The 17,012-nt window shown below is 44.8% G+C and overlaps 1 protein-coding gene across 4 annotated transcripts in view; it reads left to right on the top strand.

Moving 5' to 3' along the window:
• The window catches only part of CERS3 (ceramide synthase 3), a 185,285-nt gene that overhangs the window by 151,361 nt on the left and 16,912 nt on the right, over positions 1-17,012 (top strand). For all 4 annotated transcript variants that reach the window (XR_011030243.1, XM_068275106.1, XM_068275104.1 and 1 more), the window contains 5 exons: positions 4,351-4,408; positions 8,530-8,580; positions 10,166-10,258; positions 14,240-14,368; positions 14,449-14,555. Coding sequence is in view for 3 of the 4 variants with exons in the window: in XM_068275106.1 (XP_068131207.1) it covers positions 4,351-4,408; positions 8,530-8,580; positions 10,166-10,258; positions 14,240-14,368; positions 14,449-14,555 (438 nt within the window). In the remaining variant the exon portion in view is untranslated. The remainder of the gene's footprint in view (positions 1-4,350; positions 4,409-8,529; positions 8,581-10,165; positions 10,259-14,239; positions 14,369-14,448; positions 14,556-17,012) is intronic.

Below are 17,012 nucleotides of genomic sequence, written 5' to 3'. Positions count from 1 at the left end.
GGGTTTTAAAAGGGGTACATACCAGTAAAATGTTGAGAAACACTGGTTTAAAGAACTTCCGGAGTGCGACCACCCAGTTTCAGTCACAGACCTGGGAAACCGAGCGGGGGCGGTTAATTTCCCGCCTGCTCTGACGGTGGTTGCAAGGAGTTGCAACCCACCTTTGTGAGTATATACAGCCTTAGCAATTTGCTTTTTTGAATCTTACACTATTCTGCACCATTGGGCTCCTGGTCTCCTTTTTGTCTTTTAGATGAACCTTGGGGTTGGTACAATCACAGGAACCATCGACATAAGCCATAAAACAATGTTCAAACTAAAAAAAAATATGTGGGATGGCCACCTCGCCATGCAACCAACACACGCCACACACACACACCACGGCTGTGTATCACGCAGCCCCCTTAGTTCAAATGATGTAAAGTATGTGGCCAGTTGCATCCAAAAAAAGGATCCTGTATAAGCAGGGGTCCCCAACCTTTTTAAGCCTGGGGCCCACTATCCCGACCAAACTTTTCTCTGGGGCCCCCCCCCCGGGGGGAGGGGGGGCGTGGTTAGTGGCGGCAGCCCCCCCTCTTTTCCCTGATTTTGAGTGTAGTATATAGGTAAGTAGGTATCTAGGTATAGTTGCCCCCAGTATAGGTAGCTAGTACAGTTGCCCCTGTATAAGGACTATAGTTGCCTCAGTATAGTTAGTTAGGTAGTATAGTTACCCCAATATAGTTAGTATAGTTACCCCAGTATAGCAAGTACAGTTACCACAGTATAGCAAGTACAGTTGCCACAGTATAGCTAGTACAGTTGCCACAGTATAGCTAGTACAGTTGCCACAGTATAGCTAGTACAGTTGCCACAGTATAGCTAGTACAGTTGCCACAGTATAGCTAGTACAGTTGCCACAGTATAGCTAGTACAGTTGCCACAGTATAGCTAGTACAGTTGCCACAGTATAGCTAGTACAGTTGCCACAGTATAGCTAGTACAGTTGCCACAGTATAGCTAGTACAGTTGCCACAGTATAGCTAGTACAGTTGCCACAGTATAGCTAGTACAGTTGCCACAGTATAGCTAGTACAGTTAGCCCAGTAATTACCCCAGTATAGCTAGCAGAGGTGCCCTCTCCCACCCGCGGCCGCCGCTCCTGTTACCTTATGAGCAGGCGTCAGCTTCCTTCCTTATATTCCTCCAGCCTCGGCTCTCCTCTTCGCAGCATGTCGTATTACAGCAGCGCTTCCTGCGCGGCTGCTGTAAGGAGGTGGGGTAGCGGCTTCCTGTAGCAGCGATACGCATCACCGTTACCATGGGAACCGCTGTCCTGGCTCCCTTGGCTCCTTACAGCAGCCGTGCAGGAAGCGCTGCTGTAATACGACATGCTGCGAAGAGGAGAGCCGAGGCTGGAGAAATATAAGGAAGGAAGCGGCCGCCCGCTCATAAGGTAACAGGAGCGGCGGCCGCAGGGGGAGAGGGAGAAGCTGCGGCCCCCCAGAAATCTGCCCAAGGACCCCCAGGGGGCCACGGCCCCCAGGTTGGGGACCCATGCTGTATAGCATTGAAATAGTTCCCATAGAAAGGAGCTGGACAGCACCAGCGCAGCGACACTTCAAAGCCAGCACACAGTCTTATGTCACAAAGCAGGCAAATAACTGCTACCGATGTTATGTCACCTGCAAGGAGATGCAGCAAGCAAGATGCAAAGCCATCAGGTGGACAACTAAAGCAGCACGCTTTTACAGTGCGCTCACTTGTATGTAAGGGTAACGTGACAGTGACCAACAGTGGATGGAAAGGCAGTGGGCCTGGCAGTTAATGCAATTGCAGCCCAAGGTATCCCTCAGGCGGCAAGATGTAGAGGCCCTCTTACAAACCCGCAGCAGTCACAGCAGGGCAGCGTGGCGTCCAACGCAAGCAACTTCCATTGAGTAGGGGCTGCTCTGGAGAAAACCTGGAGCCATGTGAGTGAGCAAGTGATGTGAGAGTGGACATCCCATATAGGGTTGGGGGAGTATCTCTGCATGAGATCCAAGATGTACAAAAGGGGAGAGAGGGGGGGGGGAATATTGGATGGATTTGTATGCCAGACAGAGCAGTTTAAATTAATTTCTGCGGGGTACAGGGAACTAGTGAAGGGACTTGCGAGGGGGGGGGGGGGGGGAACTGGAGGAGTGAATAAGTCTGGCAGCTGTATTCATAATGGGTTGCAGGGTCGGAGTCTGGTCTCTGGAAGTCCAGAAAGGATGGCGTTGCAGTTGTCTAGGTGAGAGATGACCACAGCATGGACCAGTCGAGGGATAGGTAGAGATGTATTGGCAGATATGGAAGTGGCAGGATCTAGAGACATTCTGTGTATTAAATGTGGTTTTGAGAGTTTCAAATGAAAATATAATTTGATCTTCTAGCATAAGTTTTATCATAGTGACCTCTGCCCCCAGCAAAAATTTGAAGCCTTGTAAATCTATCAGATGATGCAAAGCCAGATTAAACCAAAAGGAAGTTTCTTCTAATGCTACATTACGTTTCCCAATTTCTTAGCATGCTGCCACATTGTTCCAGCTAGGGTAAGTAATAGCAAGCGTCTTCTAACATACTTGCATTTTGGAAATTCTAGGTGGGTTTACCAGCAAGCGTATACCCAGCCTGTACATCAGGATTTTATCAGTTATCGGGGGTAGTCTCGCAGAACAATGATTGGTTCTGAACCGCCACTTGTTTTATCCAGGAAAAATCAATATAGGCACTGGAGGTGGGGATAGGGTCCTGCCCTTGACTTTGGACAGGTGCGTTCTTTAAGTGGGTTGGGGAGAGGTGAATCCTAGCACCCCCTTTGCAGACTACCCTCTGCTTATATTGCATTGGTGAGAGAGCCTCACGCTTGCAAGTATAACCTTCCTTGGACAGTACCAGCCTGAATAGGAATAAAGCCTTGTACACGCCTTCAATTTTGATTGGCCAATAATTAGCCAACATTACCACCTCCATGTAATATGAGGGTGAACAGATTTTGAATACTATGAATTGATTGTGTAGGTAAACTTTCATACTATATGGTGGTGGTAACATTGGTCAATAATGGGCCAATTAAAATTGAAGATGCGTACCCCAGGCTTAAAGGATACCAGATGCAAAAAATATAGGAGAAACGGGGGGAGCTGGCATGTATGGTGAGGCTCATGCCCCCCCCCCCCCCCATTCTCCTTTCTGGCCCTCCGATGCGGCTAATTGCCCTCCGCCACCCTTTTCCGGGTCGTCTAAGTCAGGCATCCCTGCGCTGATCATGCTTGGAGCGCACCCAGCTGCAGTCACACACTGTGGAACGCACGCAGTGATGCCGAACTTCGCCATCCCGGAAGAGGATGCCAGAGGGCAATTAGCTGCATCCGAGAGGCAGAAAGGAGAACGGAGAGAGTGATGGGCCTCATGACAGCTCACCATACATGCCATCTTCCCCCGTTTCTCCTATATTTTTTGCATCTGGTATCCTTTAAAGGCTTTGGTAGCAAAGGCATCCTGTCTTCTTTTTACATTTTAATAAAACATGTCTCAAAAATTATAAATTAAGGGTTAAACATTTGCTTAAAGCAAACTTGAGGAGGAAAGGGTTAAAATATGGAGTATTATCTTAGTGGAAAGCGTCTGGATCGTCCTCTGATGAGTAACTGAACTGCAAATAACGTATGAGATGATTGTTTCCATCGAATCAGCTGATTTAGGCGCACGGCTCTGAGAGTCAAGCGCCGAAACTGGGCGCCTTCATAGCAGCAATGCTATGATGCGCACCCCACGTAGCGGTAATTCGGGGCTCTGGTGGATGCCAGACCCCGAATTACATCTCCCTCCGAGTTGCGACTACTCAGAGGGAGAATAGTACTTAACGCCGCCTCGAAGTTTAGCGGCAGCAGGGAGAGCCGTCATTCGGCTGTCCCCGCACCAATATGACATGCACCCTTGTTTCCATAGTCCTAATGTTAAATATAATCATTATATTTGTCACTGTAATATAAAATCTGCCTGATTCAATGGCAAAAGAAATACTAGCCTTTTGAACTTTTTATCCCTGTTCTGGTTTATCAGCAGTGTTTTCTCAGCTCAATAAAAGTGTTTTAGCTTAATTTTACTTTTGCAGAAAGTCTGGGCTGCATTTAACTTGTGTTCAACTGCAAGTGTCAGAGGAATAGGCTTTCTGTATTGACATCATTGATAAGTCCGCTTCCAACAATCCTGCAGTTGGCAGGATATTGGACGTGAAGGTTATTGGTCTGTTTTCAATATATGCATGCAGTTCAAACATACACCATATAGAAATGTTTAAAGAAGACTTTATATGGAATTCACACAGATTTGTCTTTTTTTCAGCTGGCGATTCATTTTCTACTTGTGTGCTTTGATTGGAGGATTCGGAGTCCTGTATGATGTAAGTCCCAACATATTTGCTTGGTTAGTGCATCTGTAATGTAAAATTAAACAGTTATTCAATAGGAAAGGGAACTTGGTAGATTATTAAATCCTGGTTGTTTTAAATGTTGCACAAACCTACATATACAGTAGCAGCACGGTGGCGTAGTGGTTAGCACTGTTGCCTTGCAGCGCTGGGTTCTCTGGTTCATATCCCAGCCAGGACAACATCTGCAAGGAGTTTGTCTGTTCTCCCTGTGTCTGCATGGGTTTCCTCCCACATCTCAAAAACATACAGGTAAGTTAATTGCCTTCCCCCTAAATTGGCCCTAGACTATGATATATGCACTACACGATATAGATATGGCTATGGTAGGAACTAGATTGTGAGCCCCTCCGATGGACAGTTAGTGACAAGACAATATACGCTCTACAGCACTGCGTAATATGTGGGCGCTATATAAATACTTAAATAAAAATAAATAATTGTACATACCCGGTTTCTGTATGTTATCATACACAATACAGCTACACGCAGTAAACTTTCTTCAGATAATCTGAAAACTAAACTATATATGAAGTTTGCCATTCATACTCGGTATTAGTAGACAGTGCTGCTGAGGCTAGTTTCCAGTCAAGACTGCCAATCGTCATTCCTCAGGTCTTCTATTGCCGTGGTAACTGGGCTGCATTTACTGGAGTGTTATTTATGAATTTGCATTGTTATGCTTCTACATCATTGTTTAGTGATCAAGCCACAACATGCAAGCTGAAGAACAGCAAACAGCAGTTTTACCTACCTATATCTGCTGTGTAGGAGGCTGCCATAATCATGAGATTGTTGAAACAGAATAACATATCCTTTATCATGTTTAAACTCTGTGAAGTAAAGCAAAGCTGTGAAAACATAGTGTGTGCTTTTATATTACAATTGCTGCATGTTTGGCTTCAGTGTTATTGTTCTTCCCTCTGAAATTTCCTTTTGCTGCTCCCATTAGCCAGGTGTCAGTGCCTGTAGGCATTTGGGATTGGATACAGGATTAGTAGGTTTATGTCTTCCATTAAAGGAACACTATCGATTAACATGTTTTTTTAACCTGGGATTGAGAGAGCTCCTGAAGTGCTGGTAAATAATGATGTATACAATATACTTGCTAATATTTTGTTTACTATATCAAATTTCTTTTACTCTAAACTGACAGTAAGTCTGCTCTAATATGACAGCAGAGTGAGCCGTGAGGGGAGGGGGAATTCCCTCACAGTGCATCTGTTAACCCTGTGTGTGAGAGAGAAAGCTGAGCTGCCTGTGTCTCTGACTGAAGTGTCTGCAGAGAGCAGAGGAAATGTAACTTGTTATAAACATTTCTAATTGTCTGTGACTCCACTGCTAATCATACTTTTTTTTTTTTGTTTTCAGAGAAAAATACTCTGTAGTCGTATATGCAATAAAACACTGGTTGTGCATTGAAGAAGACAACCCTTTTGAGAATGATTTGTCCTAATAGAGCTAAATCCTGCATACAAAGAATTAGAGCTTTTGCCTCTGTTACTTGTGGCTGGATGGTGTACTGGTTAAGGGCTCTGCCTTTGACATGGGAGACCTGGGTTCGAATCTCGGCTCTGCCTGTTCAGTAAGCCAGTAATTCAGTAAGGAGTTCATTGGGCAAGACTCCCTAACACTGCTACTGCCTACTGAGTGCGCTCTAGTGGCTGCCTCGCAAGCGCTTTGAGTCCGACAGGAGAAAGGCGCTATACAAATACTGCCATTATTATTACTTAACATGAAAAGTAGGAAAATGTTGACACAGCTACTTAGACATTTGTACATTGTCATTTTTAGAACACTTGGATTGATAGTGTTCCTTTAAAGGGAAGGTTCAAGCAAAATAAAAAAATGAGTTTCACTTACCTGGGGCTTCTACCAGCCCCATGCAGCCATCCTGTGCCCTCGTAGTCACTCACTGCTGCTCCAGTCCCCCGCTGCCAGCTTTCCGACCTCGGAGGTCGGCGGGCCGCATTGCGTAAGTTTTTACGCATTCCCGCTAGTGCAAGAACATCAACACATACATTTTTACGCGGTACTGGTTCAATGCGTAAAAACGTATGTGTTAATGTTCCTGCACTAGTAGGAATGCGTAAAAACGTACGCAATGCGGACCGCCGACCTCCGAGGTCGGTAAGCTCCCAGCGGTGGACTGGGGTAGCAGTGAGTGACTACGAGGGCGCAGGATGGCTGCATGGGGCTGGTAGAAGCCCCAGGTAAGTGAAACTCATTTTTTTATTTTGCTTGGACCTTCCCTTTAACCTAGCATAGTCATTCTTAGGAGAGAGATAACCTGCCCCCTGAGTACGTATAACGGCGCCACCTGTTGAACTGGGTGCCAGGTGATGCTAATAGTGAAGATTGGCAATGAAATATTACCGATATTTTACTATTGACTTGCCCGGTCCTCTATTTTAACCCCCCTCCTAATGCTGAACTCTAACCCTCCCACATAATACCTTACATTAAGGTGTACCAGAGGTGACCCTCAGGCATAAAAATAGATAATTACCTAGAAAGAGGGAAGCCTCTGGATCCTATAGAGGCGTCCCACCCTGTCCTCCAGTCCCCCTTTGTCGAGTGCCCTCCAGGGCTGTGGAGTCGGAGCAATTTTGGGTACCTGGAGTTGGATTCGGTGGTTTCATAAACTGAGGAGTCTGAGTTTGAGTCGGATGAATGTTGTACCCACTCCACAACCCTGGTGTCCCCCCACAAAAAAAAAAAAAAATTACACGGAAGAGAACATTAGGCTGCACTCCTCTCTTGCCTTGCAGGGACATGTACTGCACCTGTGCAAGTATGGCTGCGCCTGGGCTGTAAGCCGGAGCCACTCATGCACGTGCAGATACAGCACAATCATGCTCGTGCCACAAGAGTAGTGTGGCACCCATGTCCCGGAGGGTCCCAGCGAGCAGCGGCATGGACAGATTGGGAAGCCTCTACAGAACAGTTTCCCAACCCTGTTCTCAAGGCCCAACAACAGTACGTGTTTTGCAGGAAACCACAAACATTCACAGGTGAGGTAATTAGTGTCTCAGCAGAACTGATTAACGACCTCAAGGATTTCCAAAAAACATGCACTGTTGGTGGTCCTTGAGGACAGGGCTTGGGAACACTGCTCTATAGGACCCAGAGGCTTTCCTCTTCTTAGGGGAGTATCTATTTATTCACCAGAGCTTTAGCTCAGGTTCTCTTTAACTTCCTTCCGAATTGTTAACACTAATTACCCAGCACCCAAAGCACTGAAGCAGTAACTGAACTACTAACTAGACTTGTGGCTATTAATACCTGATTAGCTAGTATTAACTCTAAGCAGTAGCGGAAGTATTTTATTATTATTTTTTAGTATTTCTATATTGCTAACATCTTCCTCAGCGCTGTACAGAGTATATTGTCTTGTCACTAAACTGTCCCTCAGAAGGGCTCCTTCCATAGTCATTTGCCTATGTATGTATTGTGTAGTATATGTATCGTAGTCTAGGGCCAATTTAGGGGCAGCCAATTAACTTATCTGAATGTTTTTGGGATGTGGGAGGAAACCGGAGTGCCCGGAGGAAACCCACACAGACACGGGGAGAACATATAAACTCCATTCAGAACCAGGGACTCAGCGCTGTAAGGCGAGAGAGTTGACCATTACACCATGTGCTGCCCAAAGTACTATCCAATTGGCCACTAATAGCATCGGCTAGTATTGTTCGCCCAACTCACAGCCTTGACTCTGTATAACCACAATTGCGGCCTGTTACGCTCCTACCGAAAATAGGAGCCCAAAATAAACTGCTTTGTGCACCCTTGCCTCCTACGTATAAAGGTAGGGCCCCCATTTCCTGTGCCCATAAGAGTCCATTATAAAACCTGAAAATCACAAAAAAGAAAACAAATACTAGGCTTCTCTAATTTTTTACTCATTGTAAAACCAGACTGAATAGTGTCAAGCAAGGAACTATTGGAGACATAATCGGACATTTCTGAATGGTTCACAATAGTCATTTAGTCTGCAGAGATGTGGGGACTGAAATATTGGCGAGAATGAAGCGATCATTGCTCTGGTCTAAATGGATTGTCACAGTTTTCCCTATGCCTGTCTCTTCCAGAAACCCTGGTTCCACGATGTGTGGGAGGTGTGGGTCGGCTACCCAAAGCAGGTGAGACATTTAAATCCATATTGGCAATATCACTGTGTTTTTGTGCTGTACAAATTCTTTTACCTTTTTTTTATTATTGTTTAATTTTTCTTACTAAATTTAAAAGTAATGCCCTGTTAAATGCATGTTAAAAGCTCACCTGTAGTGAGAGGGATATGGAGGCTGCCATATTTATTTCCTTTTAAAGAATGAACATTGCCTGGCTGTCCTCCTGACCACCGCCTCTTAAAGTAAATGGGAACAGTCGCCTACAGAAAAAAGCCAGATAGCTACCTAAGGAGAGGGAAGGCTCTGGGTCCTACAGAGCCTTCCCTCTCCCTGTGCCCATTCCAGTGCAGGATTCCCCATAGCAGCATTCAACCAATTTGGTCAAATGCTGCTATCTCCACCGCCGAAGGGAGGCTTCTGGAAGTCTTCGGGAGCCCGAGTTCTCCCGAGGACGGGCCGCTCCATTCTGCGCACGTAAGAGCGCCCTCTATCACGCCACCGTGCGTGTGCAGTATGCCAAAGTCCCCCGTGGCGGGGGATTGAAACGAGGGATCCTGAGCTGCAGCGAGGGCACCGGGAGAGGAGAGGGAAGGCTCATTAGGACACAGAGCTTTCCCTCTCCTTAGGTAACTATCTGAATTTTTTTTTTTTTTTTTTTGTAGGTGATGGTTCCTATTTATTTATCGCTCCATAGGCCCTGGGCGAGCATTCAGATCAGAGGTTTCTGACTTGATTAGCTGCATGCTTGTTTCACGTGTGTGATTTACACTACTGCAGCTAAAGAGTTCAGCAAGACTGCCAGGCAACTGGTATTGTTTAAAAGGTAATAAACAGGGCAGCCTCCCTATCCCTCTCACTTCAGATGTCCTTAACCTCCCTGGCGTTCTGATAATGCGCAGCCGCACAGCTGCGCATGGTTTTTTACACTTAATTTTTTTTAATCATGTAGCTAGCTTAGCGCTAGCTACATGATACCCCCCTCCCAGCGGAATCCCACCCACCCTTCTGATCGCCGCCGGTGATGATGGCCTTCAGGAGATCCCGTTCTGAACGGGATCTCGGTCAGGGCTTCCCCGTCGCCATGGCGACGGCCGGAATGACGTCAACGACGTCGTGACGTCATAGGGAGTCCCGATCCACCCCTCAGCGCTGCCTGGCACTGATTGGCCAGGCAGCACATGGGGGGGGGGGGCGCTCGTTACGCGACGCATCAGCGGCGATCGCCTACAACACGGAGCAAGCAAAGTGCTTGCTGCGTGTTTTTAAAAAAAAATATTTAAATCCGCCCACCAGGGCCTGAGCGCCACCCTCCGGCATCTCTGGACGAGCTCAGCTCGCCCAGAACGCTAAGGAGGTTAAAAGACTTTCCCTGAATAGGCTTTAGCACACATTGAATATGGCCTCTATGTAAGTAATGTCATGTCTGCACTAGAGACATACTACACAAAACAAATGTACTAATATAATTTATCATTACAAAAATGAAGTTTGTTTAGACACGTGAAAGTGAAGTGCCTGTGGATGAGCCCTGCACATGCATTAGAATGTAGAATATCTTGGCTGTTATGAGAATGACTGTTGTCTTGTGTCTGTGCAGGAAGTTCTGGCCTCTCAGTACTGGTACTATGTGATGGAGCTGGGCTTCTACTGGTCGCTGCTGTTCAGTGTTGCCTCTGATGTCAGGAGAAAGGTATGCTGTCATTCTGTACACTATCCTGTTGTGTGCTTCTAATGCTGCAGTAAATATTTAAACATGAGGCCAGCCGTTCTGCACTTCCCCTCTCTCCTCCAGTGCAGTAGAAAGCCCCTGTTATTCCAATGTATAGTGCTGGAAATGTTTCCATCCTCCTCTCCAGCATTCTTCTGTGTGGCTGAAGGCAGACAGGATATCAGAATGGAAATCCTGCAATGTTCCCTGTGTACAATGAAAGCTGGAGGAAATTGCAGGATTTCTTTTGTCCTCGTTTCAGTTTTATGATTTTGGTTACGTTACTAATTGGAGAGCACAAGTGATCCTACAAACCTGGACTGGATTTTGTACAAATTGCTCTGCACCCCTCACTTAGATCTTGCAGTCAGAATTGCTGAAGGGTTAGTGAATAAAAGAGGAACTGTAACCAAGGAATGAACTTCATCCCAATCAGTAGCTGATACCCCCTTTTAGCACGAGAAATCTTTACTTTTTCTCGAATAGATCATCAGGGGGGTCTGTGTGGTTAATATTGTGGTAAAACCCCTCCCACAGTGTCATGTCATGACCATAGTCCTGTCTGTGAGCTTTGTTGCATTGTGGGAAATAATGGCTGTTTCCAAATGCCAAGCAAGCTATATCTCCCTCTGTGCATATGTATATCTATACAAAAAAAATCAACCCAACCAACCTTTTAGCCTATCACATTGTTAGGGGGTGCGGTTATATTTAATGGCAGCTGCGGCTGTCTGGTTTTTTTTTTTTGTCATGTCTGCCAATAGTAAAGATGACAACCTGCAGGCTGATAGTTGATCAAACTATATGAACAAATTACAAAGCAAAAATCAATCGTTTCTTGATCTCTCTTCTATTTCTTAAAGCAGATCTGAGATGAAAAAGTAACTATAACAAGTAACTTGTCTATATATCTTATCTAAAGTTTAGATAGTTTACACAGCAAATCTAGCTGCAAAAGTTTATAATGATTTATTCCTGTGATGCAATGAGTGCAGCCATGTTCTGTTTGTCACACTACACTGAGGCAAGCTGATAGCATCTCCAGCTCGCAGCCTGAGGAAAATTTCACTCCCTCCTCCTCATCCCACCTCTCCTCTGCCTCTGAAATCTCTGGCTAGTAACCTCCTCCTGCCCAGACTGAGCTCCCATAAGCCCTTGCTACCTGGGACTGAGTGCCAAGTCTCTCTGAAAAGCTGTGGGCGATGCTTGTTTAGTTTATAGGGAATAAGAGTATTAAAACAAAACAAGAAAAGTATTTGGCTTGATGAATGCCCTATAAACTATATGAAAGAAACACAATTATGCAATGAGTTAAAGTTTATCTCGGATCCACTTTAACTTCTCACTTTTGCAATATATTGATTTGTTTTTCCCTTTTTCGCAAAAGTTCCTCTTTACACTTTGTGCTTTTGCAGTTACATGCAGCACCTTCAGCAAGATTTTACCTTTAATAAATACAGGCTGGCCTGGAGATAGTTCCCACTATGCACCTGAGTAAATCTGCTGAATAACCTCTCGGCCACCCAGTATGATCTAATATGTCCCAGGTAAAGTAAGGTAAACCTCTGCAACCTAAAAAGCAGACATTAAAAAGAAACGGCACAGGCTTGTTGGATTGATTGATTTATAGTTTAGTAGAAGTGTGGATAGGTGAGGCTGTAGTATTGGATGGCTAAGGTAGAGATTTTTAAGCCTCTATTACACAACCAATAGACCAAGGTGAGTCCACTGCATGTCAGCTGCTCTCATGGTTCTGGACACTTAAAGGTCTGTGCAGTCAGTGGTGAAGTCTGTCCATGTACATCTAGGGGTGGCTTACGCTCACTAGATGTTACATGTGGCAGTTTCATGTTGGACAGTGATTGCATTGTTTGTCAACCACTGGTCTGCGTGGTTATATATGCTGCCATCAGTTGCATTACACAGCATAGACCTAGCACTCATTCTCTGGCAGATCCGCTGCTGAAACACATGAGAAGTGCGAAGCTCAGCTGACTGCCAAATGTGTTCTAGAAGTGTCATGCTGTTCTACTAAACAGCTATTGGAAACACTCCACCTGTCTTTAGGGCTTACAGAATGATTTGTACAAAAGATTCGAAAACGAGTCAGTGCTGAACAAATTATAAACGGGAAGGGGGAGAGAGAAGCCTTGATGCTACTCCAAGTCTTCATGCTATGAAAAAAAGTGTGAGAGTTTTTTCAATATGTAGTCAACTTAAGCTGTGCTTACTTCAAACATTATGGCCCTAATTCAGTTAAGTCAGTCTCCTTTTTAAAAATGGCTCAGAGCGAAGTCTCCTGGCTACGGTATTCCAGTGCAAAAAGGGCCTGGCTCACTTTAAATGGTTGCTGCGGGCACTAAGAGAACATGCATCCTAAACGAAGGATGTGGGTACCCAGCAAGCTTACTCTCCCCACTCTTTATCAGTATAAGGAAGGGTTTTTTCACTTGTGAGACCTGCTAAGCGCATTCCTGACCCCTCTTATCCAGACTTTGGCGTCAATTCACCAGAGGTTACCAACCTATTTATCTCTTGGGAGGTAATTTACCTCCTGTGATATCTCCAAATAGCAATTCTCCAGAAGTATAGGGGAAAATATCGACAGAGAGAAATGCAAGAGATACATGTGAGATAAGTATGAGATAAATAAGTGATAGTTAGTAGTTAGTTTTTCTCCAAATCACAATTCACCAGGGAAGAAAGGGGGTGTGGCCATTCGTTATTTTTTCATCTCTTTATCCCCTGAATGAACCTGGAGATATCGTGGTTTTCACACAGCAGCTGCTGCTGTGGAAGATGGAGCCTTTTGAGCTTACTCGGTTAGGCCTGGTGCACACCAAAAACCGCTAGCAGATCCGCAAAATGCTGGCAGATTTTGAAACGCTTTTTCTTATTTTTCTGTAGCGTTTCAGCTAGCATTTTGCGGTTTTGTGAAGCGTTTTTGGTGTAGTAGATTTCATGTATTGTTACAGTAAAGCTGTTACTGAACAGCTACTGTAACAAAAAACCGCATGACAAACCGCTCTGAAGTGCAGTTTTTCAGAGCGGTTTGCGTTTTTCCTATACTTAACATTGAGGCAGAAACGCCTCCGCAATCCAAAATCTGCAGCAGCCCGGGAGTATGCGTTTTTGCAAAACGCCTCCCGCTCTGGTGTGCACCAGCCCATTGAAATACATTACCCTAGCAGATCCGCAGCCGCAAGCGGATCGCAAAACGCAGCCGAACCGCTCTAGTGTGCACTAGGCCTTAGAGCTTGCTTCTATTATGAGGAGACGAAGGCGCAGGAGGAGGGTCTGTTTAATCGCCCCTCGTATTTTTCATGAGAGAACAGTTCTTGATAATTTTACTGAGACAGAGGTGGTGAAGAAGTTCAGACTCACTCGTGATATGATTTGTGATATGATCCGGCAGTAAAAGGCGGGAATACTCTGGTCAGGTAGTGGTAAAACTCCGCCTCCTACCCACAATGCTTCACTTTCAAGCTTACAGAGAGGAAAAGTATCCCATGTAAATCATTAATACCGATTACCTAACTCTCTGCTTTCTCACACTTTCCTCATGCATATCTCTCCATTATCCCCTGCTATCGAACACTTTTCTCTCTGTCCTCTCACACTGGTGAATTGACTCCAGAGTGTTAAAATACCTCATGAGATAAACTACCTACCTTTTTTCTCTTAGTAAATCCTCTGGTGAATTGACGCCTTTGTGCTTTATTATTTACTGAAGTAAGAAACTGTCATTAGTAGATCAAAGAGCACCAGAAGGAAAAGTAAAGTGAAAGTCCATAATTGATACAAATATCATAAAACGCTGCTTTCTCTAAATTGCCACCATAACTGTCTCCTTTTTTTTGTATGTGGTAAATACTAGCCCAGAACGACATCAGCTTAACTTGTAAAACTTTTAACTTTTGTCTTCAAAATCTTTTCCAATGTCTTCAATATTTTTTTCCCCAGGATTTCAATGTTCAGGTAGTCCATCACTGTGCCACCATCTTCCTGCTAAACTTCTCCTGGGGTGTTAAGTATATCCGAGTGGGCACAATGACAATGCTGGTCCATGATGTGTCCGACGTTTTACTGGAGGTATAGTACAATGATGAATTGCATCAACTATAAGTTTGTTGTGGTTTCTATCCTGTTTAACTGTGAATTTTTTTTTCTAGGCTGCAAAAATGTGCAGCTACGCTGAGTGGAAGAAGTCCTGTAATGTGCTGTTCGGCCTATTTGCCTTGGTTTTTGCCATCAGCCGACTTGTTATCTTCCCTTTCTGGTAGGTTGGCTTGTTTACTCAGGTATTTGTCTTGTTTTTTTATGTTATTTGTACCATTAGTCAGCCTACACTGTGCTGTATCATGGCTGTGCAGAGTGGGCAGTTCTTTCAAATTTTATACCTATGACAAGAAGACTCTGGATCCTATAGAGCGGGGGTGCCCAATAGGTCGATCGTGATCTACCGGTAGATCGCGACCACCTATTTGGTAGATCTCAGCCATGTGGGCGCGTCACATAAAATTTTGCGGTCGGCAGCTCCCATCAAATTCTGCTGCCGGCCGCTAGCCAATAGGGGAGCAGGAGAGGAGAGAGGCAGCGCGGGTGTGACATCATGGCTGGGGGGCGGCACCGGGCAGAACTTATCCACGCACGCTGCCCGTCGCCCCCCGCCGGAGCGTTCCCTCAGCCACTGCTCTGCACTCCAGCCTGCCGCGACTGAATTAGGGAAGAAAAGGACGAGCCCCAGACACCGCCGCTGGAGGGAGGTAAGTGTCTATACTGAAGGCACATCCTATACTGAAGGCATATCTACCTGGCTACCTACACTGAAGGCATCTATACCGAACTACCACCTCCACCTATACCTGGCTACCTATATTGAAGGGATCGATACCTGGCTACCTATACTGAAGGGACCTTGTACCTGGGGGCTGTTCATAACGGGGGGGCTGGGGTGGTATTAGAGTTGGAGTCTGCAACATTTGAAATGTTGGTAGATCTCCTGGTCTCGGCAAGCTTTAAAGTAACTCATGAGCTGAAAAAGTGTGGGCACCCCTGTATAGAGCCTTCCTAGTCCTCTCACAGTGTCCTTGTTCCAGCGCAGTGCACCACTAGACTTTAATCAGTTGTTATCATCTGTTGCACAGATTTTATCGGATATATATTGAATCACTGCCACTGTTAAACCCCGTCTACTCCATACAATTTTTTGTCCGATTCATTGATCCGATTCAATCCGACATGTCCGGGATTCGATTTGATTCAATTTGCCATTGCAAAACAATGGCAAATTAAATCGAATCGAATCCTGATTGGACATATCAGATTGAATCGAATTGAATCGAATCGGACAAAAAATTGTATGGTGTAGATGGGGCTTTAGCTTTGTACTGTTCAATCAGGCACAAAGCTATGCAACCGTTTATTCCTCGACGCTTCACCCATGCCTGAATAATATCAATTACCACCTTTCAGATGAACATTCAATCAATAATTTGATCTAAATTGACAGAGGGTGTAATGTCTTAACATTTTCTAAAACTGAATTGCTGAGCCAAAAACAATGGCTTAGTAATTGTTTTTATAATTCAAGGAATATCCAGCTGCACCAGATGCCTGGGTAGAAAAAAAAATCATCTTTATTCTGACATTATGTGACACACAGGTAAAAGTTAGTAGGTTAGTAATTGTTTTTCTCAGAATTTTTAAATACATTCAACTAGATATCGTAGATTTAAAGGGACTCCGAGCAGTGCAGAAACTATGGAAAGATGCATATCATTTTAAAGCTCTCTTTCTCCTCTTTCCAATGATGTATAAACCGCCACCCTACGCCTTTTAGTTTTCCCTATTTTCGCAATCGAAATTGCCGCGACCGCAACTTCGATCGCGAAAATAGAGAAAACTATAAGGCAAAGGGCGACAATTTAGGTGTCGCCAGAAAGAGGAGAAAGAGAGCTTTAAAATGATATCCATCTTCCCATAGTTATATTGTGTTACACAGGGCAACTTTTTCCTGCTGAATGGAGCTGCTGACTTTGAGAAAAAGTCGCCCTGTGTAATACAATATAACTATGGGAAGATGGCTATCATTTTAAAGCTCTCTTTCTCCTCTTTCTGACGCCACCTAAATCGTCGCCCTACGCCTTTTAGTTTTCTCTGTTTTTGCGATTGAAGTCGCGGCCGCGGCAATTTCGATCGCGAAAATAGCAAAAACTAAAAGGCGTAGGGCGATGGTTTATATATCATTGGAAAGAGGAGAAAGAGAGCTTTAAAATGATATGCATCTTTCCATAGTTTCTGCACTGCTCGGAGTCCCTTTAAAGTTGTTAGCTGTGAAAATGTGTATGCCTTTGTTAAATGATTGCGGATCATCACACACCATCTTACTGCTTAGTCTGGCACTGTTATAGATTGTGCCACACTGTGTTAGGCCATCCATTGCAGTTCAGCTACTGCCAGGTCTAGATAAGGCACCCTGAAGACATATGACCAGATGAGACAATAACCTTGCAGTCTTGTATGACACGTAAGCCTACTGTGGAGACTTGTGCAGCAGAGTCATCTCATGTGATAAGGTGGAGTGTAGGATATTCTCAACTGCTAGCTGGTCGTTTTTCATTATGGGATGAGCATTGCGGGTGCCATTTATGTACAATAAGTTATTGTACTCAATAGGGGTACAAGGGAATGTCACACTGTACTTACTAAAGAGAGAATTTATGGATCAGTAATA

The sequence above is a fragment of the Hyperolius riggenbachi genome, chromosome 3, assembly GCF_040937935.1.
Source record: "Hyperolius riggenbachi isolate aHypRig1 chromosome 3, aHypRig1.pri, whole genome shotgun sequence".
Classification (NCBI taxonomy): Eukaryota; Metazoa; Chordata; class Amphibia; order Anura; family Hyperoliidae; genus Hyperolius; species Hyperolius riggenbachi.
The sequence above is the reverse complement of the archived record's forward strand: the minus strand, read 5'-3'. Positions and strand labels throughout refer to the sequence as shown.